This window comes from Pleurodeles waltl, chromosome 5 (assembly GCF_031143425.1).
Source record: "Pleurodeles waltl isolate 20211129_DDA chromosome 5, aPleWal1.hap1.20221129, whole genome shotgun sequence".
Lineage (NCBI taxonomy): Eukaryota > Metazoa > Chordata > Amphibia > Caudata > Salamandridae > Pleurodeles > Pleurodeles waltl.
Window position 1 is genome coordinate 151,099,445 of NC_090444.1, and position 22,447 is coordinate 151,121,891.

Genomic DNA, 22,447 nt, shown 5'->3' on the forward strand with positions numbered 1-22,447 from the left:
ACTACTATCGCAGGAATTGCTGCACAAGCTTCACTACATGGTTATTGTGCATGCTTCACTGAATGTCATACGTAGCGAGGGGTTGGCTTCAGGACCTGATCATGGGCATTGGGAGACTTGGCTGAATATGAAAAGAAGAACATAGACGTTCACTGAAAAACATAAGGCGAGAGTGATGTTAGGACTAGGTATGGTGATAGGATCTTTCTCCTGTGTTAAAAAATAAACAGATATTCACTGAAAAATCAAAGGTTGAAGTGATCTTTTATTTGGGAATGGTAAAAAGATCTTAGCTTATCTTACAAATAAAACTATAAATTCACTGAAAAAAGCAAAGATTATAGTTATGTTACAGCTAGGTGATAATATAAGATAAAAACTAAGGTTTAAAAAACAAGAAAACTGGAATTGACCAGTTATAATTTACCGAGCTCACCACAAGTTGCACACCCACCATGCACTGTTTATGACCTCACATATTACTTGACTCATGACACGTTAAATGACATAATTAATGACATCACTAACAACATCTCAAATTATACCATTTGAGGGAAAAAAGCCCACAAAAGCTATGGAATAAGGATCATGCAAATGCGAGTGAAAGTAAATCCAAAGAATGGTAGGCAGTGGCAGAGCTCTAAACCTAATATAAGCTGACAGTAGGGCCCATATTTATACTTTTTTGCGCCACATTTGTGCCACTTTTTGACGCAAAAGCAGTGCAAACTTACAAAATACAACTGTATTTTGTAAGTTTGCACCACTTTTGGTTAAAAAAATTATGCAAATGCGGCACTAAAAAAGTATAAATATGGGCCTAGGTCTTTTTGCCATGAGTCAGCTTGTGGTATCTGCTGGTGAGACCTAAAGTGACATTGTTAGAAATGGGGTTTTTGGTTGGCAGTCAGGTTACCCTCTGTCCAAGCAAAAGCCCTCACTCTAGTAAGGGTAAGTCACACACTATCCAAGATTATCCTGTGCCCACCCTCTGGTAGCTTGGCACGAGCAGTCAGGCTTAACTTAGAAGGCAATGTGTAAAGTATTTGTGCAATAAATCATACAATACCACCATATAGCACCACAAAAATACACCACACAGTGTTTAGAAAAATATAGAATATTTATCAGGATAATTGTAGGTCAAAAAGAATAAAGTTGCAATGGAAAATTGTAGAAATATCACAGTACAGTGATATAAAGTGTCTTAAGTCTTTAGAATGTAAACAAAGTCTCTTTTAAGCACAAGTACCTGGTTGGGAGTGGAAAAATCTCCTCAGAGGGCCACAAGAGAAGAGGTGCGTGGAAAAAGGGTGTGTGCGTCGATTTCTCCCCAGCACACACGGACTTGCGTCGTTATTTTCCACGCGGGGAAGTCGGCGTCGTTTTCCGGCGCTTGGACAGTCTCTTTCTGTGGATCGCGGGGATTACCAGATGTCCCGGGTCTGTGCGTGGATTTTCCAGCTTGTTCTCCGGCTGCGCGTCGGTCTGCGCGTCGAAATTACGATTTCACGGCAGGCGTCGCGTCGATTTCTCCTCTGGATGTCGATCTGCGGGGCTGCGCGTTGAAATTACGATCTCACGGCAGGCGTCGCGTCGATTTCTCCTCTAGAGGTCGGGCGGCGTTGTCCTTGCGAGGCCGTGCGTCGGATTTTCGATCGTCCCAAGAGCGTTGCGTTGATCAGCGTCGGTGTGCGGCGTTTTTCTCGCCGCGGAACCAGCGGTGCGTTGAAATTTTCAGCGCACGGAGCGTCCAAGTCAAAGAGAGAAGTCTTTTTGGTCCTGAGACTTCAGGGAACAGGAGGCAAGCTCTATCCAAGCCCTTGGAGAGCACTTTCACAGCCAGACAAGAGTTCAACAAGGCAGCAGGGCAACAGCAAGGCAGCAGTCCTTTGTAGAAAGCAGACAGGTGAGTCCTTTGAGCAGCCAGGCAGTTCTTCTTGGCAGGATGTAGTTTCTGGTTCAGGTTTCTTCTCCAGCAAGTGTCTGATGAGGTAGGGCAGAGGCCCTGTTTTATACCCAAATGTGCCTTTGAAGTGGGGGAGACTTCAAAGAGTGGCTAAGAAGGGCACCAGGTCCCCTTTCAGTTTAATCCTGTCTGCCAGGGTCCCAGTAGGGGGTGGGGCAGTCCTTTGTGTGAGAGCAGGCCCTCCACCCTCCCAGCCCAGGAAGACCCATTCAAAATGCAGATGTATGCAAGTGAGGCTGAGTACCCTGTGTTTGGGGTGTGTCTGAGTGAATGCACAAGGAGCTGTCAACCAAGCCCAGCCAGACGTGGATTGTAAGGCACAGAAGGATTTAAGTGCAAAGAAATGCTCACTTTCTAAAAGTGGCATTTCTAGAATAGTAATATTAAATCCGACTTCACCAGTCAGTAGGACTTTGTATTACCATTCTGGCCATACTAAATATGACCTTCCTGCTCCTTTCAGATCAGCAGCTGCCACTTCAACAGTGTATGAGGGCAGCCCTAATGTTAGCCTATGAAGGGAGCAGGCCTCACAGTAGTGTGAAAACGAATTTAGGAGTTTTACACTACCAGGACATATAACTACACAGGTACATGTCCTGCCTTTTACCTACACAGCACCCTGCCCTAGGGGTTACCTAGGGCCCACATTAAGGGTGACTTATATGTAGAAAAAGGGGAGTTCTAGGCTTGGCAAGTACTTTTAAATGCCAAGTCGAGGTGGCAGTGAAACTGCACACACAGGCCTTGCAATGGCAGGCCTGAGACAAGAAAAAGGGGCTACTTAAGTGGGTGGCACAACCAGTGCTGCAGGCCCACTAGTAGCATTTAATTTACCAGCCCTATGCACATAAAGTGCACCTTACTAGGGACTTATAAGTAAATTAATAGTCCAATCAGGTATGATTCAAGGTTACCATGTTTTAAGGGAGAGAGCATATGCACTTTAGCACTGGTTAGCAGTGGTAAAGTGCGCAGAGTCTATAAACCAGCAAAAACAGTGTCCAAAAAGTGGAGGGAGGCAGGCAAAAAGTTAGGGGTGACTACCCTAAGGCTGTCAGGTCTAACATGTGTCCCCCCCAGCTGAAAGTGGGGAGAGCTACCCGACCTCCTGGGAGCTCTCATCGCTAAGGCGGAAGTACCTGGAGAGACCATCAGCATTGGCGTGGTCAACCCCTGGGCAATGTTCCACCGTAAAGTCCATCCCCTGTAGGGAAATGGACCACCTCAAGAGTTTTGGATTCTCACCCCTCATCTGCATGAGCCATCTGAGGGGCCTGTGGTCTGTCTGAACCCGGAAGTGAGTCCCAAACAGGTAGGGTCTTAGCTTCTTCAGTGCCCAGACCACAGCAAAAGCTTCTCGTTCAATAGCACTCCACCTCTGTTCCCGTAGTAATAGCCTTCTGCTAATAAAGACTACCGGTTGATCTCTGCCCTCCTCATTCAGCTGTGCTAGGACTGCCCCTATGCCATGCTCTGAAGCGTCTGTCTGCACGATAAATTCCTGGGAGTAGTCAGGGGCCATGAGTACGGGGGCCGTGCACATGGCTTCCTTCAGGGCGTCAAAGGCTTTCTGACAAGCCTCTGTCCAATTCACCAACCTAGGTTGTTTCTTGGAAGTGAGTTCTGTCAAGGGTGTTAAAATGGTACCATAGCCCTTGACAAATCGGCGGTAGTATCCTGTGAGGCCTAGAAAGGCTCTCACCTCAGTCTGCGTTCGGGGTGGTTGCCAGGCCTTGATAGTTTCAATCTTGGCCTGGAGTGGCTGCACCTTGCCACCACCCACTAGGTGTCCCAAGTACACCACGGAACCCTGCCCAATCTGGCACTTACTGGCCTTGATGGTCAGGCCTGCCTGTTGCAGGGCCTGAAGCACCTCCTTGAGGTGAAGCAGGTGTTCCTCCCAGCTGGAACTGTAGACAGCTATGTCATCCAGGTAGGCTGCACAGAAGGCATCCTTGCCAGCTAGGACCCCGTTAACCAACCGTTGGAAGGTAGCGGGGGCATTTTTCAACCCAAACGGCATCACCCGGAACTGGTAATGGCCATCTGGGGTTGAAAATGCGGATCTTTCCTTGGCCCCCTCAGTTAGGGCGATCTGCCAGTACCCTGAAGTAAGATCAAACGTACTCAGGAACTTGGCAGCGCCTAGCCTGTCCACGAGCTCATCAGCTCGGGGGATGGGGTGAGCATCAGTCCGTGTGACTGAGTTGAGACCCCGGTAGTCCACACAGAACCGGAGTTCTGGCTTCGCACCTGGGGCAGTAGCCTTAGGGACCAATACCACTGGGCTGGCCCAGGGACTACTGGATTTCTCAATAACCCCTAGAGTCAACATCTTGGAGACCTCCTCCTTGATGCTGGCCTTCACCTTATCCGACAACCTGTAAATTTTGTTTTTCACAGGGAGACTGTCACCAGTGTCAATCTCATGAACACAGAGGTGGGTCAGTCCAGGAGTAAGGGAGAACAGGGGGGAGAACTGCTCCAACAGCTCATAGCAGTCTCCTTTCTGATTTAGAGTCAGGGAGTCAGACAGAATGACCCCGCTTACTGACCCATCACCTTCTTGGGCAGAGAGGAGGTCGGGGAGATGTTCACTCTCCTCTTTCGTTCCTTCATCTGTGACCAGAAGCATGTTTATCTCCGACCTCTCAAAATGAGCTTTTAGTCGGTTCACATGGAGCACCCTTAGGGGATTCCTAGGGGTTTTGAGGTCCACTAGGTAAGTGGCCTCCCCTTTCCGCTCCTTTATTTCAAATGGGCCAGACCAGCGGTCCTGGAGAGCTCTGGGCTCTACTGGCTCCATTACCCACACTTTGTCTCCAGGTTGAAACTCTACCAGGGTGGCCTTCTGGTCATACCATTGTTTCATCACCTCTTGACTGGCCTCAAGGTTATCTTGGGCTTCTTTCCAGAAGCGGGTCATCTGGTTGCGGAGGGCCAACATATAGCTGACCACATCCTGAGGGGGTGTCTTTGGAGCTTTCTCCAATCCCTCCTGGACAATGCTTAAGGGTCCCCTGACAGGGTACCCGTAGAGAAGTTCAAAGGGACTGAACCCTACCCCTCTCTGGGGGACCTCTCTGTAAGCAAAGAGAAGGCATGGTAAGAGGACGTCCCACTTACGCCTCATGGCCTCAGGGAGGCCACCAATCATGCCTTTCAGGGTCTTGTTGAATCTCTCCACAAGACCATTCGACTGGGGGTGATAGGGTGTGGTGAACTTGTAAGTTACACCACACGCATCCCACAGAGACTTCATGTATGCAGACATGAAGTTAGTGCCTCTGTCAGACACTATTTCCTTGGGGAATCCCACACGGGTAAATATCCCCATCAGGGTTCTGGCCACCACCTGTGCAGTTACTGTCCTCAGAGGGATTGCCTCTGGGTAACGGGTGGCATGGTCCACCAAAACCAGGATGAACCTGTTGCCTAAGGCAGTTTTGGGGTCCAAGGGACCAACAATGTCGATGCCCACCCTTTCAAAGGGGGTGCCAACGACAGGAAGTGGAATTAGGGGAGTTTTCACCCTTTTTCCTGCTTTACCACTGGCCTGGCAGGTAGGACAGGATCTGCAGAACTTGTCTGAGTGTGTCCTCATTTTGGGCCAATAAAAGTGGGTGACAAGCCTGTTAAAGGTCTTGCCCTGCCCCAAATGTCCTGCCAGGGGAATGTCGTGAGCCAGACCCAGTAGGAAGGTTCGGTAACATTGGGGGACCACCAGCATACGTGCTGCCCCAAAGCCCGGAACCTTAGGCTCACTGTAGAGAAGGTCATTCTCCCAATATAGGTGGTGATCGCCAGAGGCGTCGCCTGCTGCCTGGTTTGAGGCTTGTTTCCTCAAACCTTCCAGAGTGGGACATTCTTTCTGCGCCTTGCAGAATTCCTCCCTGGTGGGTCCACCCTCATCTTGCCAGCCAGCAAGCTCAGGTAAGTCACCTAGGGCGGCAATGTCTTCCCCAGTTGGCTCGGGAGCCTCCTCCTCAGGAGCCCCGTCAGCCACTGTGGGAACAGCTGGGGCCGGTTTCCCGCACCCCTGGTCCCCCCTCCTGGCAGCTCACTGGGCCATCGTTCCAGGCTCCAGATGTCCTTGACTTCCCTCTCGTTCAGCCATGGACCGTGTGGTCATGCAGACCCACTCAGGTAACCCTAACATCTCCAGGTGAGACCTGAGCTCCACTTCTTTCCAAGCAGTGTGCTCAAGGTCATTGCCTAACAGACAATCTACAGGCATGGCAGGACTCACAGCTACTTTCAGAGTACCAGAGACCCCCCCCCCACTCAAAGGGAACCAGAGCCACCGGTAGGTGACTCTCGCGATTGTCAGCGACTCTGACCTGGTGGAATGTATTAGGTACTATCTGCTCTGTTGACACCAGCTGACTCTTGATAGTAGTCATACTGGCTCCTGTGTCACGCAGAGCCTCCACCCTCTGCCCATCAATGGTGACCCACTGCCGGTACTTGGAAGTATTTCTGGGCATGTGGGCCTTGGGCACCATTTCTCCTTCTCCCAGGGACACTAGGGAAATCTCTACCTGCTCCCCAAAGCTAGTTGGGTCCATCTCCCCCCCGAGTGCTACACTAGTCAACCCAGGTGCCTGTCCGGTAGTGGACGGTGTCCTCTTGGGGCACTGTGGATCGCCTTTGTAGTGACCATACTGGTAACACTCCATGCATTTGGGGCTAGATTTCCCTGACTTGTCAAATGTCCCTGGCTTTTTCCCAAATTTGGAAAAGGAAGGGTTGCCACCCCCTCCCTGGGAATTCTTTTGGGGGCCTTTAGAGAGTTCCTTATCTGTAAGTTTATCTCCCCCCTCTTTCTTCTGTTGGGAACCCTGACCACCTTTGTGGGAGTCCCCCCCAGGTACCTTTTTGGACACTCTGGTGCTAACCCAGAGGTCCGCCTCCTCAGCAAGCTTCCTGGGATCAGTCAGCTTACTATCCACTAGGTGCTGGCGCAAATCTGTATAAGTAACATTAAGCATATGCTCTCTCAGAATCAAGTCATATAAACCTTTATAATCTGCTACTTTGTTGCCCCGCACCCATCCATTCAGTGCCTTACTGGAGAAATCAAAGAAATCTACCCATGTTTGTGTGGTTTGTTTGGTGCTGTCCCTGAACCTCTGACGGTATCCCTCAGGGGTCAGCCCAAACTTGGCAAGTAAAGTGGCTTTCTGAAGTGGGTATGTGTTTTGATCCGGTGGATCCAATGTGAGAAGTGTGTCCCTCCCCAATGGCGGCACATAACCCCACATAGCTACCCCCCATGGCCCTTCAGGAACCTCATGAGCCCTTAGTGCAACTTCATAAGCAGCTAACCATTTATCTATGTCATCTCCCACCACAAAACTGGGCACCACATTTTTGGGTATACGAACCTTCTTTTCTCCAGCAGGTCCTGTCTGTATGCTGCCACCATTATTGCTGGATTCAGACTGTCTTGCCTTGATCTCCAGCTCCTTGAGACTCAGTTCATGAGCCAACAATAGTTTCTTTTCAGCCAAAGCTCTTTCAGCTTCCACTTGTTTGGCTGCTCTTTCAGCTTCCGCTTGTTTGGCTGCCCTCTCAGCTTCTGCTTGAATTTGTTTGGCTGTTCTTTCAGCTTCAATCTGTTTGGCTGCTCTTTCAGCCTCAGCTTGTTTGGCTTCTCTCTCTGCCCTCCTCTCCTCCTGTTGAGCCTCAATTTTCAGTTTTGCCATTTGCAATTGGAACTCCCTTTCCTCTCTCCTTTCCTCTGCGGTCAGGCTTTGCATGGAGACACTGCTCCCTGGTCTGGAAGGGTGCACAATTGCAGTGGTAACACCATCTACCGATAGTGAAAATTCCTCTGAGGGACCATGTTCTGGCTCCTCTTCCTCATCATCCTCTAAATGGGCTTCTGCCCAGGCCCTCAGCGCCACTTGAAAGTCCTCCTTTCTGGAGGCCCCTTGGGTGGGTACCCTCAATGCCCTGCAGAATCCTCTTAGTTGTTTGACCGTATATGCATCCAACTGGACTAGGTCAAAGTCCCCTGTCTGAGACCCAGTCAGAGACATGTTGAGTGAGGATTTAGTTTTTGAAAATTGTCAGGAAAAGAATCGGGTTTTTCAAAAAGAGATAAAAACCAAGTTGACCTTCAACTGTGGGTAGGTAGTGAAATACTTAGCTACTGTATGTCACTGCACAAATACAAGTCCTATCCTCACCGCTGATCACCAATGTTAGAAATGGGGTTTTTGGTTGGCAGTCAGGTTACCCTCTGTCCAAGCAAAAGCCCTCACTCTAGTCAGGGTAAGTCACACACTATCCAAGATTATCCTGTGCCCACCCTCTGGTAGCTTGGCACGAGCAGTCAGGCTTAACTTAGAAGGCAATGTGTAAAGTATTTGTGCAATAAATCATACAATACCACCATATAGCACCACAAAAATACACCACACAGTGTTTAGAAAAATATAGAATATTTATCAGGATAATTGTAGGTCAAAAAGAATAAAGTTGCAATGGAAAATTGTAGAAATATCACAGTACAGTGATATAAAGTGTCTTAAGTCTTTAGAATGTAAACAAAGTCTCTTTTAAGCACAAGTACCTGGTTGGGAGTGGAAAAATCTCCTCAGAGGGCCACAAGAGAAGAGGTGCGTGGAAAAAGGGTGTGTGCGTCGATTTCTCCCCAGCACACACGGACTTGCGTCGTTATTTTCCACGCGGGGAAGTCGGCGTCGTTTTCCGGCGCTCGGACAGTCTCTTTCTGTGGATCGCGGGGATTACCAGATGTCCCGGGTCTGTGTGTGGATTTTCCTACTTGTTCTCCGGCTGCGCGTCGGTCTGCGGGGCTGCGCGTCGAAATTACGATCTCACGGCAGGCGTCGCGTCGATTTCTCCTCTGGATGTCGATCTGCGGGGCTGCGCGTTGAAATTACGATCTCACGGCAGGCGTCGCGTCGATTTCTCCTCTAGAGGTCGGGCGGCGTTGTCCTTGCGAGGCCGTGCGTCGGATTTTCGATCGTCCCAAGAGCGTCGCGTTGATCAGCGTTTTTCTCGCCGCGGAACCAGCGGTGCGTTGAAATTTTCAGCGCACGGAGCGTCCAACTCAAAGAGAGAAGTCTTTTTGGTCCTGAGACTTCAGGGAACAGGAGGCAAGCTCTATCCAAGCCCTTGGAGAGCACTTTCACAGCCAGACAAGAGTTCAACAAGGCAGCAGGGCAACAGCAAGGCAGCAGTCCTTTGTAGAAAGCAGACAGGTGAGTCCTTTGAGCAGCCAGGCAGTTCTTCTTGGCAGGATGTAGTTTCTGGTTCAGGTTTCTTCTCCAGCAAGTGTCTGATGAGGTAGGGCAGAGGCCCTGTTTTATACCCAAATGTGCCTTTGAAGGGGGGGAGACTTCAAAGAGTGGCTAAGAAGTGCACCAGGTCCCCTTTCAGTTTAATCCTGTCTGCCAGGGTCCCAGTAGGGGGTGGGGCAGTCCTTTGTGTGAGAGCAGGCCCTCCACCCTCCCAGCCCAGGAAGACCCATTCAAAATGCAGATGTATGCAAGTGAGGCTGAGTACCCTGTGTTTGGGGTGTGTCTGAGTGAATGCACAAGGAGCTGTCAACCAAGCCCAGCCAGACGTGGATTGTAAGGCACAGAAGGATTTAAGTGCAAAGAAATGCTCACTTTCTAAAAGTGGCATTTCTAGAATAGTAATATTAAATCCGACTTCACCAGTCAGTAGGACTTTGTATTACCATTCTGGCCATACTAAATATGACCTTCCTGCTCTTTTCAGATCAGCAGCTGCCACTTCAACAGTGTATGAGGGCAGCCCTAATGTTAGCCTATGAAGGGAGCAGGCCTCACAGTAGTGTGAAAACGAATTTAGGAGTTTTACACTACCAGGACATATAACTACACAGGTACATGTCCTGCCTTTTACCTACACAGCACCCTGCCCTAGGGGTTACCTAGGGCCCACATTAAGGGTGACTTATATGTAGAAAAAGGGGAGTTCTAGGCTTGGCAAGTACTTTTAAATGCCAAGTCGAGGTGGCAGTGAAACTGCACACACAGGCCTTGCAATGGCAGGCCTGAGACAAGAAAAAGGGGCTACTTAAGTGGGTGGCACAACCAGTGCTGCAGGCCCACTAGTAGCATTTAATTTACCAGCCCTATGCACATAAAGTGCACCTTACTAGGGACTTATAAGTAAATTAATAGTCCAATCAGGTATGATTCAAGGTTACCATGTTTTAAGGGAGAGAGCATATGCACTTTAGCACTGGTTAGCAGTGGTAAAGTGCGCAGAGTCTATAAACCAGCAAAAACAGTGTCCAAAAAGTGGAGGGAGGCAGGCAAAAAGTTAGGGGTGACTACCCTAAGGCTGTCAGGTCTAACAGACATGATAAATGCAAGTTGTATTTCCTCTAAAATGTAAGAAGTGAGAACTAGTTAAGGCGGGTAATAAGATACAGAGTATTTTATAAAAGGCACTTAGGCTAAGTCAATGTTAAAAGCAGCCTTTTTGTAATAATATAGTAACAAGTTACTCTCTATATGGACACATTTTTTCCTGTTGTTATTTTGTAGCAAGATGTAAAAAGCACCCTAACTATAACAATGGAGAATTGGAACACAGCTCATGTGTGATGACTGAAGATAAATCCTGGGCTCTTTCTCAGCTCCTAATGCAGCAATCGGAATGAGCAGATCGCCGTAGATTCTTGTCAGATTCAAAGACCATTCTCAAAGTTGCATCCAATCAAGGGACTGCCTCTGTCCTCCACTATTCGGTTTCTGTGCTGGCTGTCTCTGGATTCATTTTTTTTCTTCTGATGCCAAGACTTCTACAAGTCCTGGTAGTTTGCATAACGTTAATGATGAATGAACTAAAGAAATTTTCAGAAATAGTTGTATACCAAGAGGATAATTTAGCTTTTCGCCCAGTGGCCTGCACAGCGGTTGCGCTGTGCTTGTGAAATCCATTTATTTAACATGAATCTTAAAAGGGGCTTAAATCCTGCCCTCACGTTTCATTGCTTCATGTGCTTGCCACTTACTTTTCTTACTATCCTGTTAGTTGTCACATGCTATTTGCTGTTGTTCTTCTTGTGCTTTTCTTATCAGTACCCATGGCCCAAGTGTTCCTATTCATTCACTTTTGTCAAACATTTTTTTTGGCCCTTTATCTAAATTCCCTGGTGCTGCACACATTTCATGCGTGCTTGTTTGTCTGACCTCTCCTCGTAGCAGCACGCATTTTAAGCGTGTTTGTGGGCTGCATGTTTATGAGAATGGGAGTTATTTCTCTGGAAACACAGAAATACAAACACTTCCAGGAAGACATACAGGAATAATTAGAATACTGGCCATCACTTCAAAGGATAGGCGCTAATCTGTTCGGGGAGGCGGGGATGTTAATTCCAGGGCAGAGGTACTTTTTCTGCGGCTTTTGGTCCACCTTTTCTAGACTGGGTTGTGTGTTTTTTATTGACACAATGGCAGTCCTGTTCTAGGCTGTGACATCAGCTTCCTCTCCCTCCCCCACGGACCTGGTATTGTTTTTCTTGTCCATGCCCTCTGCATTGCTTAACACCATCATCCTAACATGCTTTCCATTTAATTTTCAAGTCATCAGTGCCTCAAACCGAGACATGTTGAGTCTGCCAATGCTTGTATTTGCTCATGCTCACCCGCCCGCAGCCCCATGACGGACACACTCTGTGATGAGCTTCTTCCGCTCTACAAAGTATCAACCCCCGTTTTTTCACGTGTCTCGATTTCAGGAACTTAGTAACTGAGGATGAATTATATAATTATCTTTACAATTCAGCAGCAATGTACTAACATACAATATGACAAATGCACCCAATCAGTACTAAAATTGCCGGGTTTCACCATCAAAACCGATAATAGCTCAGGACTCCAAATATGTAAACTAAGCAATGGCGTTCAGCTTGTCCCGTCAGACCCAATCACGGACTGTGCTGTGGAACTGCCACCAACCTTCTTGGTATAGTTCATTCCTTCAACCCTATGCTTGTTAGCTCTGCTCCGGTACCAGTTTGTAAGGCTGGTAATGTCTTGTTTGCTGCGATTCAAGAAGATTAAATTTATGCGTAAAGTGCTCTCTCGCCAATCCAGCAGAGTAGCTTGGACTCCCTGTGAAGTAGTAGGGCTTCAGGGACACACCAGCACCATTCTTGTAGTGCACCAATATAATGAATTACACCCACTCGCAATAAACATGTATGTTGGCTTTCAGGCTGCACGGGCATGCTCCGGTGCTGCAGTTACTCGGCATACACTGAGACAACCCCCAAGAGGCCGCATCACTTTTATTACCCTTACCCACGTGACCCCCAGGCCACGTCCATTTAGTAACACACCGGGGGTCATCACAAAACACCCCTCTTAAACAATCCCCTATTGGTAGTGATCGCGACATTGTTACATCACGGGCGCGACATTACATCCCTCCCAAAACACAAACAAAAATGAATATAGTCCAAACTGTACTACAACTGGAATACGAAACATTCAGAGAAGATAATCTCGCAAACGAGTCGAGGGAGGGGTGTTCCTTCTCAACTCGTACGGTGCCCCCAAAGTTCTCTGGGATGGTGAGAAGTGAGCGTTACACTTAGTACCTGAGTTATCTTTGGGATCTGGGGACTCAGGACTCCCAGTCTCCCAAGTTGACTCAGAACTTCTAATGAGGTCATCATCCGAGACTTCCAGCACTCATCGAGCGGCACGAGACCGCACGCCCGGAAGTGAGGTGAGCGGTCGCTGCGTCATCGGAGCGCCGGTGAGCACCCTCGTCGCCAGTGTGAAGTAGTAGGGCTTCAGGGACGCGGCAGCTCCATTCTTATAATGCCAATATAATGAATTACTTGCACTCACGATAAACATGTATGTCGGCTTTCAGGGCGCCCGGGCGTGCTCCGGTGCTGCGTTACTCGGCATGCACTGAGACCACGCCCGAGGGACTGCGCCACCTATATTACCTTAACTCACGTGACCCTCAGGCCATGTCCATATATTAACACACTAGAGGGGTCATCACAAAACACCCCTCTTAAACAATCTCCTATCGGTAGTGATCGCGACACCATTACATCACAGGCGCGACACGGCACCCCCCCATAAGGCGATGATACTGCCCTCTTCGAAGCTTATGAAAAGTGAGCACGGCTCTCAGACTGTAAACAAGGCTCGTGGAAGAAAGAGCTGAAGTGAGGCCGATAGAAATTAGAATTGTTGTAGGCCATGAACACACAGACCAGGAGCACTGCATTATTTATGCTTGTTTTGTTTGTGTGTGTGTTTTTTTTATGATGTCCCCGCATTTGTCTTGGATTCTGCATGAGCCCCAGATGTTTTCTGCGTATCTTTTCTGGGTGTTTGCTACTGTTCGCCACTTTGCACACCTTATGTGGGCAAGCAGTGTGTGATCGATGTTCATCTGTGCCACTTACAGAGAGGCTGCTGGGCAGTGAACAGCGAATGGCTCCATCAGAGGCAAAAAACAGCATGTGTTCTGAACATGCCCTTTTTGCACTCAGGAAGTCCGGATGTGTGAAGGAGAGTGATTCCAGTCAATAGAACTCCGAAGTTCATCAAGAGTTTTAGCACAAGCAGATTCATCTGGGTGGTCCTCCTCTATATTCGTCTAATTGATTCGGAACAGAAGTGTTACAGCTTGAACTGTCTCTCAATTCCAAATCACCGATTCAGAACATCACTAGAATGCCACAGATAACTTCAAATTTCCCACAGCTTGTACTCAATATATCCTTTTGTGACCTCTGTGCTCCACTTCTTTATGTGCCTGAGATCAAGAAATCTCACCAAAATGGGCTCACTTTTTCTTTTCATGTGGCCTCCCTTTGGATCTCTCTCTCTGTTGGCCTGTGCCCAGCTCAGGAAGCCCTTGAGAGCCTGGCTAAAACCAGAGCAAGATTGTTCCTTGCCTCCTTTTGTCTGTTAGCACCAGAAAACCCCTGGGTATTATCAAGCTCTATAAAAATCATAACTAAATACTAATTTAGTATTTTTTATTGCAAGCACCAGCAGCCGACGCAAAGACTCGAACTGGGTTTCCCTGTTCCAACGTCGACAGCTCTGACCTTTACGCCACATCTTCTCCCATTGACTATACGTCTCTGTGTTTAGTGACACTGTGGCACGATTTAGAATGGTGTTCCTGACGTCCGTGTATAGGAACCTCTGTGCTGTCTCCATAGGTGACAAGCTTTCAGCTTGCTTCTGTGTGACATTCTACCATGTTTCAGTGTGCTCAGGTGTGGCTTTTCAATGCACGAGGAGTGACACTTTAGATATCATTTTATTATGAGTGGAATATGGCATTTCTGGCCATACAGTAGGATTCATTTCATAAATAACTTCCTTGTCTGCAGTCAAATGCAATTCACCTGAATTACTTTTGAGGAGTATGAAGTTAACAATTCTCAGAAGCATGGCCACGAGAGGTGCGGTCCCACTGTGTGCTGACCTGGATTGGGGGCGCTGACCTCAGGGGAGAGCTGTGTTTAGCAATAACTTAGAAACTGGCGATTTAAAAGCACCTGCTGATGAGTTCCTTGTGCGCCCAGCCTTCAGAAAGCAATTAAAATGTAAAGGTACCTCTTGTGATTAATGTTCCTGCTAGGAACTTGTTGCAGTTGAGTGCAGGTGATGATGTATACATAGACGTATCAGAACTAAGAGCTCGACGCAGGACACAAAGCTGTCCATCAGATTTTTCTCGCTGTCTCGGCCTATCTTTATTAATGTGTTTATAGATCGCTAGCTCCCACTAGTGTGGTACCATAACGCTATTACTCGTGATATCTGCCTCTCAGAAAGCAGGCACGTGCATTTATATGTGGGTGGGAGTGTGTCGGTTGATGAAGTCTGACAAAGATAGACAAAGCGGAAGTACAGAGGGCAGCTATAGAAGCAGAACTTGACCATCTGGGTCCAGGCATCTCAGACAGGAACAGCGTAGCACTGTAGCCTTACAGTGTCATCAGTATACCTTCCCCTTTCTTCCTCCTGCCGTTTTCACATAATTGTCGGGTATGTGGAAAGAACAAAGCAACAACTGCATTGTTCAAGAGGTTATCTAGTCTGTACTCAAGCTATCTTCTGGCCTGATGCTTCCAATAAAGTAACTGAACATCACAAAACTTTCAAGCTTCCCAGACCCATACACGAGTAGCTCACCCAGGTCAGTATCTATTTTTTCGCATTCTGCTATTTGGAATCCTGTGTATCACATTATGAACTCATGACTTCTGTGCAATTATGCAAACAAAGAACCCTGCAAAGATTAGCTGCTCAAACATGGACCTGGAAAACTTGAGAACTTAGCAAAATATTGCCCTCTTTCTCTTGCCACGCTACGCTGAGCTGTCAATTTGCATTCAGTCCTGGTTTTGACTTTAATTCTGGGAGCAAAAACTAAAGAAATATATTAATTTATATGCATCATAATGCAAAATAAAAATTAGAGTTGATGACCTAATGATACCTGATGTAGAGCTCCTTAGGATCTCAGACTGCTCTTGACTGTCAAACAAAATGTTTTTTCAGAGGCACAGCAATACAGGCACTGTAATTTCCCTCCAGTTCACAAAAACCAAAATTTCTGCACTAATTTGGCAGAAATTAAACACTAGCATATTGTGCTATTGAAAACCAGTGGTATTATTACACCGTTTAATAGTATATGATTTAGCAACAATGCAAGGATGAGAGGCTGAGTTGTCTTCGCTTTGCCAGTTCAAGACATGCAGCAGATCACACCAGATGTCAGAGGCTAACTCTCTGAGCCACATAGTTTTTCTCTTTAAACCCGATCTGCGGAATACACAGCCTTTGTTTCTCAGTTGAGAGAAAGGACACGGACACAAGGTGCATATCAGGTTAAGAAAAAAGAGATCGACACACAAAGAAATAAATAGATAGTTCTAAACAAACAAGTAGCTTGCACATAGAGATAAGCAGTGGATTATAGGCATGTAGATATGTTGGCAAAGGCACTCAGAACAGTACGAACAGTGCCAAGATACCCTACTGGGTAGAGTGCGTTATACAAATCTGCATAACATCACATACGTACACACCAAGATTAACACAGCCATTTACTAGTAGATGGACATATACATGCGTAGGTAGACATACTGATACATGTAGACAGATGTGCATACACACAAAGAGAGACAGATTACTTCATACATGGAGAAACAGCTACATACGAGATGGACACATTTTTTTTTGTTTCAATCTTTTTATTATATCTTTTTTTAGTTCAAAAAAACATTAACCAGTACATTAATTACATTTATCCTTCACACACACTAGATCACATTCAGCATTCTAAATCGGGAAGAACATCCACAATTCATGGCCAAAAAATATTAATAGTACAAACAATAGGAAAAGCATATAAAGTATCGAATTGTAGTACAACCTGCAACAAACTATTTGTGATTCCTTAGTCAGTGAGAAAACATTCATTGAACATTAATTAAATAAATGCTATATAACATGTTTTTAATTAATTAATTTTTGGGGTGCTCTTATATAGTGCCAACATCACCCAAAGGTACAGGAGCCTTTATATTACCACCAGATACTTCATACAAGCACACAGGCAACTAATCGCCTCTGCATTCACAATTTTATTTTAGGGTCAGTTTTAAATAGCGCTCACATCACCGAAAGGTACAGGAGCGCTTTATATCACCACCAGTTACAGTACAATATATCACTTTTTTCCAAAAAACAAGTTATAACACTTTTATGGAGTTTCTTTAACTTATGTTGCACAACTGCTCACCAAGTTAACAGTTACAATAAAACACATATTATTAATTATATTGGCGCAATCTAGTGCATTTGCCAGTGCTTGTTTTTTTCTGACACGATAGACTTTCTGAAGCTGTTACTGTATGGTAAACCACTAGATGTCGCTATTACATCCTTCTACGCTTGTTTCTTATTTCACAGCCGTGGATAGTATTACATTACTTAGCCTCTTAAGGAGGGACGCGCTCCTGTGTTTTTGTATACCTTCTCAAGGTGCTGCAAGTGGCAGGCAGTACTATCTAATATACATACAAACAAAGGAAACCTGTGTAATAAACTCTCCCTCCCTACTGATTATGTACCATATAAATTCTGGGTATGTTCTACTCAGCACACGCTTAACACGAGATTCTTCTGTGGTAAAAAAAAGTTAAGGAATGGTTTATACTAGAAGTTCCTGTCTTCTTGTTTTAAAAATGTGAATTTTGTAAGTGAAAATAATGCTGAAGTTGGAAATTTATTTTTGCCAGCGAACGCACAAGGATACTGTCGGAGATACTAAATAGTGAGCTGTCACTATAATTCACGTTCAATGTCCCCATTGACAAGGGCATAGGGCTGGTATCCTGCCAGCACAGTGCAGTCGATGCCATACAGAAGTAGTCTCATCAAGAATGTGTCTTGGTATGACGGATATCACACATTTTAAATAACAATAACATTTTACACAACGCTTCTAGAGTTTCTTAAGCACTACAAGCAACAGATGTTACTATCACCCAATTTAATGGTATTCTATTTACGACGTGAGGAACTAATAACAGTGGTAGATCAGAAATAGACCTGGATACTAAGTACGTGTCTAGCTTTCAATTAAGCAGCAGGTGCAGTGGCACCCGGTGCCTGAGCCCATGAGTCTAAGGTACTCATTTCACCCCAATAACAGCTTTATTTTACTTCAAAACTTGGGGCGGGAGCAGTGGAGGAGCGCCACTCCCATGCCAGCAACAGCAGCCTCAAATTGAAAAATATAAACAGCGTTTAATATTTTTTTTTTTCAGGGGGCGGGGCCATGGGGCCATGACAGGGACAGAGGGGGAGTGCACAGCACTCCCATCATTGCACGTCTGCTTGGGGGGCCGTCTCTGGCCAGCCAAACACACATGCGCACCGGGCTTTCGCCAACCCGGCACTGTGTTGCCAGGTTGGCGAGAGCAGGCAGAGGCTCTCAGTCTGCCTGGGAGCGCCTAGCCAGGGCACTCTGGCCAATCCGAACACTGCTTTTATGCTGCCAGCAACAGGAGAGCAGCTTTCGATTGGCTGCAGGGCAGGCTGGGAGCCTGTGCCTGCAGTGGAAGCAGAAGAGTGGCGCGGCACTATGGCGGTGGGGAATCAGGTAAGTGTTTTTTTTTATTTAATATCTCTGTTTGTTGTCTTCCCCTGATACCCTACCTCCGCCAAGGGACTCCTGCCCCTTCTCCGTGCCACGAGCTGCGCCTGGGTGGGGGGCCAGTTTCCTTGTTTGCATTAGGACTCATGGCACCCTTGCTACGCTGCTTCATGCCTTAGCCATACAATAACACTCTTTTGTTTTGCTCTACAGGGGTTTGGGCCATGGGGCATTTGGCGAGGTGTACGAAGGGCAGGTGCTTACGAATGCTAATGATTCCAATCCTTTAAAGGTGGCTGTGAAAGTAAGTACCTTTAAACTGCCCTCTGCTTCATCTTGTGTGGAAATTATAATATTATGATGTGTTATGTTAGATATGCTATGCTATTGTTACTGGAATATGGTCTGCCTACATATATCCATTAAACCTCAACTACAGAATCTGTTTCTGTTTATTCTGCTTTGCCGTCTATATGTTTGTTGATCTTCGCACCCAGAAACCCTTGTCTTTGTAAGTTGCCCTCAATATTAACAAATATTTCTAGGCTGAATAATGACTATTTATTGTTCATTGGTATTCTGATTTTCTGTTGGGAAACACATGTTTTCTCATGGTCTACTTGCATTATGGCTTTAATAGAACAGGATGTACTGGCATATTTTGAATCTGGGAACTCAAATACTGTTAATTTTTCTCAGTGCATGTGCTCTGATCCCTAAACATGGTGAAATATTAGGTATTCTCAACTGACGTATTCATTTTTTAAGCAAGGCAAATGGCTCAGGCAGTATGCCAGTGATGTAAAAGTTAAATGTTGCATAAGCCAATGACACACAACTCATTCACTCACTCACGGACAAGATGCCCAGTGCTGGATCAAGTTTAATGCCTGCATGACTGAAAAAGAGGAAGACCACTTGTCTAAAGCAGAACACCAACAAGACCAAAATTGTGATCTTTGGTAACAGCAGTTAACCATGGGACTCCACCTGGTGACCAAAAGAGCTATAACCAACAACACCAAGTACCTCAAGATCATCATCAAAGCAAACCCAACATGATCTCTTAAGTCAACTCAGTCACTGCCTCATGCTTCCATATTTGGAAGATGCTGAGGAAAATGTTCAAATGGCTCCCAATCACCTCCAGAAAAACCGTCATGCATGCCCTGGTCACAAGCAAGCTGGTCTATAGGAACACCCTTTATGCAGGGATCGATAGAAAACTCACCAGAAGTTTCCAGACCACTTAGAACTTGATGGCCAGAATATACATCACACCTCGCCTGAAGTAGCTCCACTGGCATCCCATGCACAAACGAGCACAATTCAAACTCGTCACCCACGCCTTTAAGGCACTGCACAACACTGGTCCAGCATACCTCTGTAATCGCATCTGCTTTCACAAACCTTCCAAACACCTCTGCTCATTCGTACTCCTACTTGCACACATCCTCCACATACGGAAAACCAGATCTAGTGGCCGAGCCCCCATATCACTCCGTAAGCGTGGGATTACCTGTCACTACACATGAGAGCCTCCTCCTCCTCACTTCTTGAATTCTGCAAGAAGTTGAAGACCTGGCTTTTCGAGTAGTCATATTAGGCCCTTAGTTTGGCTAGGTCCTCACCTGCTCAGCGCCAGGATACCTTCCCGGGTGATGCACTCTACAAGTCTACATAACATAACAAGCTGCAATGAACATTTCACTCCAGCTCCAAAGAGAGTTTAAAATCATAACTATTGCAGCCCTAAGCCGCTGTGAGAAAAATGGCAGCAGACCTACATCAAAAGAAAACGTTGGCCATTTTTTTGATCCAGTGTTTGTCAAAACCTTCTAATTTTACTAAAGTTGTATGTGTAATACACCTACTACTACCGGCCTGCAGTGAGCCTTCTTCATCCTTTGATCTGTTATTGTGTCATTCACATTTTTCTTCTGCCCTCTACAGCACACAGCATTCAGCCATTTACTAAATACACTGAGTAACCGAATCCTGCCTTTTCACAAAGAGCATATCCTTATTCAAAATTGTTCCCTTCAAGTGCTAGGGACTGCTATATCAATGTGTGCTTTTTGAGAACAAATGATATTTTTGTGTTTAACCAATGTTCCTTTTTTGATCGACGAGGACCTGGCAGCCTCCCAACAATAAAGTTTTGAAAAAGTATGATTAAAGTAAACAAGCACCGACAAAGCCTAAAGACTGGATGGCAACGCCAGATTGTTGGATTTGCACATACGTATTAAAACTGGTGTTAGCCAAGACGTTTTGATTTTGGTAAAATTATAGGCCGATATATTTACTAATATGGTCAGCCAGCATTTTCAATCCATCAGTCTGTTGTTGTCTTTCTCCCACTACAGTTCAGAGCATGGGTTAACAGGTCAGCCCACTTAAGCCACTGGCTAATGTAACTCAGTTCTTCCCCAAGAAGTACATCTACATACAAAGTAGTTACCGTATTTATCGGCGTATAACACGCACCGGCGTATAACACGCACCTCATTTTAAGAGGAAGTTTCAGAAAAAAAAAACGTAACATTATATCGGCGTATAACACGCACACATCATTTGCCCCCTATTTTCAGGGAGAAAAAGTGCGTGTTATACGCCGATAAATACGGTACTTTTAGTGCCAGGAACTACTATGGCAACATGTGTTTTTTTGAGACCAAAACATTTTTTTTTCTTTTAGCCAATGGTGTTTTGGGATTGACGAGGACCAGCACCTTTTCAACAATAAAGTTTTGAAAAAACCATGACAAAGCAAAACAATTATTGACAAAGCAAAAGGGCATGCATACAACGGCAGACCTATTGGCTTTGTCAATGCTTGTTTTAAATATGCTAATAAGGCAGCCTGTGGGTGGACTTCCAATCTCTTCACTCTAGCAACATGGTTCCATCTTTTTGAAAGGCCCTCCCAAATAGATTAGCTGGGTTTGTTTAAACATGCTGCCCTAATAATATAGACTGGTTTGGGCATGGGATTAGACCAAGAGATATCTCCAATCACTTACTAACGTGGCCTTTGGAATATGCTGCTCTCCACCACTTGGTTCCTCACAACTTAACTGGGCTGTAGAACCCCAGAAGAGGAAGACCCTATTGCTTTGCCTGTCTAGATGAGAATGAAGGTCTGGACACACACTCCTATTTTCTCCATGTTTTTACTTGCTCTCAAGGATCATACTATTTAGCCTCCTGTGACCTCAGGGAGATAAAAGGCTGAAGAATGCCACCTTGAAAGAAGAACCACCAGACCACTGGGAGCAGAGAACTGTGCTGGGGCCTTGGCTTGAGTGGTGAAGAACGCTTCTACCACTGCTGAACCGGCTGAGGAGGAAGTTGGGTCTTTCTCTCACATGGTGCAGTAGCTGAAGTTCCCTAGAAGAGCTTCAGGCATATTGAATCATTGAAGTATACCAGCATAAAATGTGACTAACTGATCCTATTTTTGTTTTCATTTTTGGTTCTAAAGCTTCCTCCAGTGGTCACTTTTACTATCACACATAAGATAACTGACTTTTCCAATCTCATTGTCGATGTATGTATGTCTGTATGTGTTTGCTATGTCTAAAGCATAGGTCTAGCTGACTACTGACAGAATAATGTACAGGGGCAAGCCCTGGGTGGGCTATATGGAGAGGGATGTGCTAGAGAGAGGAGGTAGAACTAGTGAAAGAGATGAGCAGTCAGAAGTGATTTGTTTTCAGTTTCTTCCTGAACTGTAGGAGGGTAGGTTCTGTTTGATGACATAGGCTGAGAAGGTTTACTTTCTTGTTTTCTCCTTCCTGTAGTTTATAATCTGGCAAGGTGGGTGCACCTTCTCTGGCACTGACCTCCAGATAGTCCTAGTTTATTAGGTAGGTAAACAGAGGTCTTCGTGTAGAGGGGTTAGTTAGAGATCCAGATGTTCTTCAAGATGGTTTAGATCCGTAGGGGGAGCCATTGTTGATCCTTTAGCGTGAGAGTGATGTGGTCAGAGTTCTTCAGGCCCGTTAATAAGCCATGCTTCTGCTTGAAGGATGCCTTTCAGGTGAGCGCCTATGGTGACTAGGATGCCATTGAGTAGGGAGTTAACTCCATCCATTTAAGAGAGAACTAGTGCTTGAAAGTCTTCTCCAGGAAGAAAAGGTTTCTACTCAGCAACATTGAGGAAGCGGGCATCATCAGCTACAAAGAGAATGGCTGTTTCAATACTGCAGCATGGTTTGCACCCGCTTGACAGTCTTTAAGCAAGTCATTCTTTCTACTTTTCTCTTGTAGCTGGGTTGTGACTGCCTCCTTGATGATTCA

The 22,447-nt window shown here is 46.0% G+C and overlaps 1 protein-coding gene across 1 annotated transcript in view; it reads left to right on the plus strand.

The window, feature by feature from the left end:
• Positions 1-22,447, plus strand: part of ALK (ALK receptor tyrosine kinase) — a 2,590,648-nt gene that overhangs the window by 2,456,213 nt on the left and 111,988 nt on the right. The window contains exon 21 of the mRNA XM_069233821.1: positions 18,356-18,446. Coding sequence (XP_069089922.1) covers positions 18,356-18,446 — 91 coding nt within the window. The remainder of the gene's footprint in view (positions 1-18,355; positions 18,447-22,447) is intronic.